This window comes from Lucilia sericata, unplaced genomic scaffold (genome assembly GCF_015586225.1).
Source record: "Lucilia sericata isolate MDLA Ls3-8-SP2 unplaced genomic scaffold, ASM1558622v1 Contig000125F_arrow, whole genome shotgun sequence".
In the NCBI taxonomy this organism is placed as follows: domain Eukaryota; kingdom Metazoa; phylum Arthropoda; class Insecta; order Diptera; family Calliphoridae; genus Lucilia; species Lucilia sericata.
Window position 1 is genome coordinate 227504 of NW_023994157.1, and position 10404 is coordinate 237907.

The 10404-nt window shown below is 33.9% G+C and overlaps 1 protein-coding gene across 1 annotated transcript in view; it reads left to right on the forward strand.

The window, feature by feature from the left end:
* The window catches only part of LOC119600879 (carcinoembryonic antigen-related cell adhesion molecule 1), a gene marked incomplete at its 5' end in the record, with an annotated part of 210303 nt that extends 202089 nt beyond the window's left edge, over nt 1-8214 (forward strand). Inside the window, one exon of the mRNA XM_037951445.1 lies at nt 7534-8214. Within this exon, the coding sequence (XP_037807373.1) occupies nt 7534-7947 (414 nt within the window). The remainder of the gene's footprint in view (nt 1-7533) is intronic.
* Between the last annotated feature and the right edge of the window lie 2190 nt (nt 8215-10404).

Below are 10404 nucleotides of genomic sequence, written 5' to 3' on the forward strand. Positions count from 1 at the left end.
TGGAGCACCTGTTATTCAAATTCATGTATATTTCTGAACTTTGTAAAGATGTTCAACAATAAATTTATTTTTAGTTGAAGTCCACCATACATACGTTCTTTATTTGCTTAAGCAAAGAGCGATACTGACAGCACATTACGTACGGAATCAATTGTTTGTTTATTATACACAAAGAATATAAAGAAAAAAATGGAAATCTACAAGAAAATGAATTTATTTCAATAAAATATTTTGAAATATGTATTTTTTTTATTACGTGTGTCACATAAATGTGCAAATAGAGCTAAATTGTCTTGAATGCACGTAAGTACATTATAGCCACCTAAAAGTTTCCTCGGATTTTCTTAAGCATTTGAGAGACTTTTCGTTCGATTTTGACATTACCTTAAGTAAGCTTATGCACATTATAGTTTATTAGGCCTCAAGACTTGCCGTAACAATATGAGATTTCAACATTGTTACTAACCAGTTGCTAAAATGTTCTTCGACATCCAAGTTATTGAGGGCATGTTGAGTTGCAAAAGTAGTTATATTATTGAAGACACCTTCCTTCAATGTCTAAGAAGACATATTGTTTAATTTAGAGTAATCTTTCTATAACTTGGACAACCTCATGAAGAGCTGAAAGCTTTGATTTTAAAGGCGTATCATAAATTTTTGCGTTAGTTCAAAAATATTTACCATTTTATAATATTTTGGAAAATTCTCACCCATATTTTTAATTCTGCCCACGCACAGTGGTATAGGAAAAAAAAAAGAGGGAAATAATTCGGTAACTTCTAAACGGTTAATCCGATTTTGATGAAATTTGGTATGCACAAAGAGGAGGTGTTGTCGAGTTTAGGTTTTGAATTTGGACCTTATAGGCCAACCAGGGGCCCGGCGGGGGGTCCTCAAATTAGGACACCCCGGCTATGTTAAATTTTTAAAACGATCCTATTTCTTCATTTGAGTTCCGATTTAAAAAAAATTTCGTATATAGAAGTAGCAGTAAATTATCTCTTATAGTTTAGGAGATATTCGCATTTGAAAATTAAAATTTTAAAATTTTTACCGTCCTTACTTTAGTTTTTTTGATAATAGCGGGTCCAAATATTCCCGATTTTCGCCATTTTTTTTATTCGCTTAACAACAAGTTTATATATCAAGCAGTGAAAGAATTATGTAAAAATCATGACTGAGTCCAAAGTTATAGGCATTTTAATTTAAAAAATTAAAAAAAAGCGATTTTTTGTCATTTTTTGGGAAAAAAGTATCTTTTTCTTTTTAAGTTATCTAAAAAGTTTCTAAGAAGATGTATATAGAATTTATACTTTTTGGAAAGCTGACTTTACATAAAGTACGATAAATGAAACAAAACCCAAAAATTTTTGATACCGAGGGGACCAGGTCCATCCAAAAAAACCCTATTTTTTATGGAAAATTCAATTTTGAGCAAAAATTCTCAAATCGCATAGTCGATATCAAATTATAGTGACCTGTTTTATATGACCCAATATGTTCTTAATCATTTTGTAACGGGTTTCGATAACCCCGCCCCTGGTATGGATATAATAGGCAAAAAACCAAAAAATCCCATTTTTGAGATTTTTTAAAACTTTTTTGGGAATTCCGGGATTTCTAATAAGAAAATTCGAAATTTTTATTTAATTTTGGATTTTGAGTAAAAAAATCTACCTAACTGTAAAATTTCATCAAAAAATATTCATAAATAAAATTTTTATTGCAATTTGAAAAATTTGTATCTTCGCAAAAACTGAATAAAAAACATTTTTTAATTTTTTTTTTAAAAAGTATTCCGCGAATTTTTTAATTTTCAAAAATTATATATAGTTTTAAAAAATAGACAAAATTACCTTTCTATTGATATATAACATGCCTACCTAATGTTTTTTAAGTGACAAATTAATTAGGGAAAACTCAACATCTTTTAAAAAATTTACGTAGCACTATTATTTTCGTTTTAAAAATTTAACATAGCCGAGGTGTCCTAATTTGAGGACCACCCGCCGAGCCCCTGGTTGGCCTATAAGGTCCAAATTCAAAACCTAAACTCGACAACGCCTCCTCTTTGTGCATACCAAATTTCATCAAAATCGGATCGTTTAGAAGTTACCGAATTATTTCCCTCTTTTTTTTTTCCTATACCACTGTGCCACGTTGCGTCAAATGGTTTTACGTTCGTCAAATTGCGTAGTTGCCTTCTGGCTGTCATTTATTCTAATTCAATTTACGCATTTCGATTAGTGGTATATTACAGTGTTATATTTCTGTTTCTGGCTCTTCAATAAATGAGCCGTTCTGTAAGTGCCGCTTCATATATTATATATGTATGTTTCAATGGGTGCAATATCTAGCAACATTTCTAAAGCCTTGGTTGGCACCACATATACCCAAGCAGCATGTACGCTGAACTCCCTGTAGTAGTTTGATATTACACTTTTTGTCCAAAAGAAGTCCACCAGATTATTAAGCATCTCCATTTTAATTTCCAGTCGAGTATTATACCTAAGTACTTAACTGTCTGCCACCGGAAACATGGTATACTTAGCCATTTTTGTCTTTCTTGTGAAAAGGCCTCTCTTTTAGGTCTCTCGGTTGAGCCAAACTCAAGCCCGTATTCGAAGCAGAATTAATTTGGATCCTTTCCCTTAGAGGTACTACAATATCGTATACATAGCAGATATGTCTAAGTCGTTTCTCGATTAGGTTACCAGAGTAAAGGGGACAAAATGCCACCTTGCAGTGAGCCGCACAATACCCTTTTCTTGATAGTTATATTTTACACCTCGCAACTTTTCCATCTGTTCCCTAGCATGTAGTTTATCCAGTTACGGAGCACCCGGTGAACATAAAACTGGTCAAAGGATCAGTGTGCACGTTATTGAAGGCGAATTCGATGTCAATGCATACCGCCAGTGTATACAGTTCGCTTTCGAAGGATTCTCCTATATAGTAGACAAATTCCTTTAACGCGGTATCAACCGATATTTGTCTGGTGTACTGCTTTTAACCATACTATCGACTATCCGTTCTATGTGGGCACCGTCTTAGGTATTATTGTGTCGGAATTTCAAATATACGCTCGTTAGCCAGTTTACTACCCCATCATTTTATGTAGACAGTGGACTTTAAGGGCACCGGAAGAACCCTCTTTATTACCAGTACCATCTTAGCGCCGTCCCAGGGAGGGATTGGAATTTTGGCTTTTGTATTACTTACATCGTATACTGCATAGAAGAGATCCTACCGGTGTCTTGTTTTGGCAACTTTGGCATAAGAGGGCCTCGTTTTTAAGGCTTCTTTCGAGATACCGTTACTTTCGAGTTTTCGGAATATCTAGCTAGGCGTTGTCAACCTTATTCGCAGGATTCTGACTTGAGGTTCGTTGAGTGACAGGGAACTCTTTTTCTTCCTAGATTTATTCTCAGTTATCAACTCCTCGGGAGATCTGTTCCACTTCACCTCAGATATTGAGAGGGAAACTAATATCTACTTTGGAGTGTCGTGGTTTTGATACACCGATTTCCTGAATTATCTTATTCAACTTCCTCCTCTCTGCTCCAGAAAGCCGTATTTTAGTAAAAGGTAGTTCTATGCTATCACTCACCTCTTTCACCATTTTCTCTACTTCTACCTTTGTAGTGTGGTTATTATCATCTGAGGATTCAGAGTCGAAATTCTCAAAATGTTGACAGAGAGCTTAGAGCTCTCTCGGAATACAGTAGCGTGTTAGCGACCAGTAGCGTGCACACAAAATTTGCACGGACACACAGACCGAAGAGCGGTCATTGCTTAATCGACTCTGAGCCTACAAAAAAGTTGGGTATTACAGACAACTGCACAAACGCATAATACCTTACCCTATTGAACTTATAAAGAAAATGTTGAAATTGCACAAAAAAAAAACCATATTGAGTCCGTTGCTAGGTCCCCAGTGGTTAGCCAAGCTTTGGCAGCTCAGAACACAACTTTATAGACACAAATCAGGTCAGTCTAAATATCAACAATATACCGTATAGCGCTCGTTGATTGTCGTAAGCCACACTTTGGCTGATCAGAACAAAATTTTATTGGCACAAATCAGGTCATTTCAGACATCAACAATCTCCCGCATTGCTGCCCTTTATACGTCCGCTGTCGTTAGCCAAACTTTGGTAGCTCAGAATTCATCTTTATTGGCTCAAATCCCTGTAACTGTTTGGATTTATTCAACTGCCATATTCATTGGTGCAGGTTCTGCAATATTCGGTATTGTTATAACATTCACTAATAGAATCCATATAATTTATAATCGAATTCACAGAAAAAATTTAAAATGAATTTCAATTATGAAATTGCTCACATTAATTAAAAAATGTTTTGATTTCGCTCTAATCATGAAAATGATACTATTGATTAACTAATAATTGAAAATTTTAATTGGAAAATAAGTGGCAAAAATTCAATTAAAATAATATTAATGTAATTAATTATTAATTGGATTCGGTGGCATATTTCGAAAAATGTTTGATTAATTTGATTAAATCCGTATTAATTTTTTTTCAATATCGATTAGAAAATTAATTATACCAATTCAGAGTTATGTATATGCGGAAAAGCATCTGCAATAAAAATATTCATATTTTTCTCTAATTGCTGTGTATGTATTGGATATACATAACTTTTTGAAATACCAGCAGTATGTGTGTATGTATGTATGTATGTATGTATGTATGTATGTATGTATGTATGTATGTATGTATGTAGTTATGTATGTTGTCTGTAGTATGTCATGTATGTATGTCTGTATGTATGTATGTATGTATGTATGTCTGTTGTATGTATGTAGTCTGTATGTTTATGTATGGTCTTATGTTCTGTTGTATGCAATGTATGTATGTCTGTAGGTCTGTATGTATTAATTATGTATGTATGTTATGTATGTATTATGTATGTATTATGTACGTCTGTCTGTCTGTCTGTCTGTCTGTCTGTTATGTATGTCGTATGTCGTCTGTCGTCTGTCGTCTGTATGTGTCTGTATGTCTGTCTGTCTGTATGTATGTCTGTGTCTGTCTGTCTGTCTGTCTGTCTGTATGTCTGTGTCTGTCTGTCTGTCTGTCTGTCTGTCTGTCTGTCTGTTGTCTGTCTGTCTGTATGTCTGTCTGTCTGTCTTCTGTCTGTCTGTCTGTCTGTCTGTCTGTCTGTCTGTATGTCTGTCTGTCTGTCTGTCTGTCTGTCTGTCTGTCTGTCTGTCTGTCTGTCTGTCTGTATGTCTGTCTGTCTGTCTGTCTGTCTGTCTGTCTGTCTGTCTGTTGTCTGTCTGTCTGTCTTGTCTGTTGTCCTGTCTGTCTGTCTGTATGTCTTGTCTGTCTTGTCTGTCTGTCTGTCTGTCTGTCTGTCTGTCTGTCTGTATGTTGTCTGTCTGTCTGTCTGTCTGTCGTTGTCTGTCTGTCTGTCTGTCTGTCTGTCTGTCTGTCTGTCTTCGTCTGTCTGTCTGTCTGTCTGTCTGTCTGTCTGTCTGTCTGTCTGTCTGTCTGTCTTCTGTCTGTCTGTCTGTCTGTCTGTCTGTCTGTCTGTCGTCTGTCTGTCTGTCTGTCTGTCTGTCTGTCTGTCTGTCGTCTGTCTGTCTGTCTGTCTGTCTGTCTGTCTGTCTGTCTGTCTGTCTGTCTGTCTGTCTTCTGTCTGTCTGTCTGTCTGTCTGTCTGTCTGTCTGTCTGTCTGTCTGTCTGTCTGTCTGTCTGTCTTCTGTCTGTCTGTCTGTCTGTTGTCTGTCTGTCTGTCTGTCTGTCTGTCTGTCTGTCTTCTGTCTGTCTGTCTGTCTGTCTGTCTGTCTTATGTCTGTCTGTCTGTCTGTATGTATGTCTGTCTGTTGTCTGTATGTCTTCTGTCTGTATGTCTGGCCCTATATGCCTCCTCATACCTGTCCCTTTCCCCTTTTTCACTTTTTCCATCGCTATCTTTTTTAAAACGGACCTCATTTAAAAGTCCTTAATAAAAGAAACATATTGAATGCATACACCTTAGACTGACCGGATCTTATATGGGGAGAAAAAAATGTCGGAATCTTGTTCGTCTGAACCCACAAAATGATTCCCCCTTCCAGATATTGAGATTTGAGCTCGATTAAATGACGTTAACACGTGCCGCTCGTCGCTCAAAGTTTGAAAAAATTCAAATTTTTGGCAAAAATGCTAACATATAAGCTATAGAAACACGCTTAGTACCTCAAACCGAAGCTAATATTGTGCGTTAAAGGGTTAATTTTATGTTTTTTCGTTGTTATTTTATATGGCCAACAAATAAATAATTTTTTGATATGTATCAATGAGAATTTCCAAATATTGCAAAATTTGACCTCCAAAGTTTACGACTTAGGATTTCACGATTTATATGTATATAACTTCAAGGACATATTTTATATTATCTAAGACAATATTCCGTAAAGATTTTGTTTAAAATGTATAACTGTAAAGAATTAGGACATATATTCTAAAATATTACAAAAAAAAAATAGTTTACACCTAATTTTTTTCACTGTTTTATTCCCTAATCTATTGACCATAAATCCATAAAAATTTTAAAACTTGTTTAACAAAGATTTTAAAAACTGAAAATGGAGTTTTGAAACTGCCGTGTAAAAGAATATTTTTTTTTATCATAGCTGAGAACAGGTTCACGATATCTTTTAAGGACAAAAACTTATAACCGAGTAAATATAGATATATTTTATGTAATAAAATAGTTTTATTAGAATATTTTTCAAAATAGGTTAAATTTTTTCCACATTTCCTAATCAAGTGCTCTGAGACACGTTAAAGGCCTGGGGAATTTTTAATAACTTTTACATTTTCCAACCAATTTTTGTGTTTTACATCTTTTTGAAATACTTAATCTATGTACATTATGAATCTTTAACAACGGTTAGGTTAGGTTGATAGGAGGATGTATACTTCATCAAATCCTAAGAAATACACCTAGGCCACTATCGGGCCTGTTGTGCGCTCCTTTTCATGAAAAAAAATGTTCACTGAATGAATTATTTTTCAGTGTTCAGAAACTCAGTTTCCTGGACGTAATTCATAAGAATCTTCCAATCAGTGTTAGTCAGGAATGTTATTTCCAATAATATGTAAAATATTTAACTAATGGCTACATTTATCACATAATATCAAAATATACGAAGTATGCTCCTACCGCGACCAGGTCACGTTTTTGGAGACAAAATCTGTTGTAACTCTGTTTGACTTAAAGTAACATGACGAGCGGCACGTGTTAACGTCTTTTAATCGAGCTCAAATTTCGGCTATCTCAATATCTAGAAAGGGGAATCATTTTGTGGGGTTAAGACAAATAAGATTCCAACATCGACTTTTTGCGGTCGCTCTAATATACATATAATGTGTGTGGTAAATTTCATTAAAATTGGAGATAACAATCCAACAGCTGTCCAATTTCACATAAATTCTTTAATTAAAAAAAAATTAAATAAAGTAAATAATTAAACTTGAAATAACTTGTTAATCAATTCAAATAAATATTTTTTTTTAGAATGTTACACCACACGTTTACTCGAGTTCCATAGCACAATGCACACTTCCGCGGCATACAAACCAGCATTTGTGGACAAACTACAATAATATATTAACAGGAGTAGGACACATGCAGCCAATTACAACAATGCATCAACAAACACTGCCAACAACATCCAATATGAATCAAGTTCCAACGCATTCAGAGCAGCACAATTCTTCCTCAGCAGTTAATGTAATCCAAGCAGCTAATATGTCATCAATGGCTAGTAGGACACATAATTTCCAGCCAGGAATTCAACAAATCCATCGAGCCAGAGTTTGTGTCGACATGGGTAGCAGTGGTATTCATACTATGGAGCCCGCATGCCTTTCGGACGAAGAAGTAACAGCCCAAACTCCGCTTATGATGAAACGCGAAAGTACAGTATGACTATAGGATTCTCACAGGGTTACCGACACAGCCCTGTGACATCATATTAGACTAGGTATTGACACTAATTGCGAAATTGTACACACCGAACCACCAGATTATGTATAAATTAAAACAATCTTCAGATAATTATATTAAATATAACTCAGGATTTGTTTATGTTTACAACAGAAGAAAATGAAGTGTCAAATTATATTCATAATAAACGAATAACAACCATTATCCTGCAAAATGATTGTAAGTTTCGAGAAGTGTAGTAAAAAAAAATATAGTTTCTTTACTGTAATATGTAAAAGGGTATTGGGTAATAATCTAGCAGAATCAGGGATGGAATCCAAAAAATGATACCTTAAAATATTTGAATAATTTCCTATTAGGTCCTGCATACGAATTTTCCCATTTAATGTGTATCCTATTTTCTAAAATCCCAAAGCATGCAATTTTGAATGTAATATATGAAATATGTATGTATTATGAAATATTATTTCTGTAAATGTATGAAATATGGAATGGTGTCAAATGTGGTTAAAGTACACCAGGCAAATTGATTTTTAGTCAAAAGTAATTTTTAAAAAATCGCATTTTTACGTGATTCAGAAGACATAAACTATTATAATAAATTTGAATTGAGTTAAAATAATGTAACTGTTATTTATTTAAATTTTTCATTTTATTAAGATTAATTTCTAATTTTTAGTTGTAGACTTTACTCCAGAAGCATCCTCAGCGGTCCTCAGTTTAATGCGAAATAGTTTTTCTAGTTTTCATAGAGTAGACTCTTATATTTCAAACAAAGTTTCGCAAACTTGCTCCAAATTATAAATGGTGAAATTATATTTATTTTTAATAGTGCTTTCAAAATAATTTATTAAAAAATATTTTTTATCCAATATTCATGAAGGAAATTTGGTGCAAATTTAAAAATTCGGTTTCAATCACAATTCATCTGAAAATGACAGCAGATGAACTTTATAACAAATTTCAAACATATTTGTAATCATGTAAGAAGTCTATATTCGCCTTTACCGAATTTTATACACCCTTCACCATAGTGTGTTTAAGAAATATTGTTATTACTTTCTTATTAAAGCATGCAAAGAAAAAAACGAACGTACAACCCAAGGTATATTAATTTTATAAGGTAGTGTCATCGGCGAATTCTGAATACCAAGCGAATTGGTTATATTTTTTTTGTATGTAATTTGACATTGTGCCTGCACTTGAAGGCGAATTGACTGTAAGGGAAAAATTTCAAAAGCAGCTGACAAATAAATCAAAGAGAATTTAAATTAAACAAAAAATTTTTATAAATTAGAATCTGTTTATAATTTATTTTGATGTTTTAACTTTTAAAGATAAAAAACACAAAAATATACCCTAATTACACAATTTCACTTTAATCACAAAATTCACATATACAAAATGAAACCAGTTTGACATTAACAAAATGAAAACAAAGTTTGACATTTACAAAATGTAAACAAAGTTTGACATTAATTATACACCACGGCGAAAAATGAACATAATAGCAAAAAACGACCAGCTGTTCTGATAACACTACCTTATAATTAATATATCTTGGTACAACCAGTGGTTGTTAACCACACGTACGCATTCTCAATAAAAAACAAGTAAGAAAGTATAGTCGGGCGTGGCCGACCATATGATACCCTACACCAGTTATGAATATTAAATGTGATTTATTTTTCATAATAAAACATTTATCTTCAATATTCCCTTGTTCCGATACACTTAAGCAATTTATGGATGAAAAACTAATTTTCTGAAAGAGGCTTTATATGGGGGCTAGGGGCAAATATGGCCAAGCCCGATAAAATTTTGTGAATATATTTATATTTACATAATATTTTATTGTGCTGAATTTCATCGCGATATTTGTGTTTATAAGTCAATTTGGGATATTCAAGTAATTTTCTGAAGGGGACTTTGTATGGGAGCTAGGGTCAAATGGGGCCCGATCTTTATGAAATTTGGCAGGGTCATCAAAACTTCTATAAAACTTAGTTGTGCCGTATTTTATCGATATATCTGTATATTTAACATAATTATGAGCTCAGAAGCCCTTTTCGGGGGGTTCTGTTCTATGGGGGCTAGGTAAAATAATGGACCGATTTTAACCATTTTCAATAGGATTCGTCCTTGGGTCAAATAAAACGTGCGTGCCAAATTTCATCCAATTATCTTGAAAATTGCGACCTGTACCTTGCGCAAAAGGTTTACATGGACAGCCAGCCAGCCAGACGGACGGACGGACATAGCTTAATCGACTTAGAAAGCGATTCTAAGCCGATTGGTATACTTTAAGGTGGGTCTAGGACGAATATTTTTGTATGTTACAAACATCAGCACAAATCCAATATACCCTCCCCACTAAAGTGGTGTAGGGTATAAATACACAAAATTATGAAACCAACCCCCATTCAAACAAACGTTTTT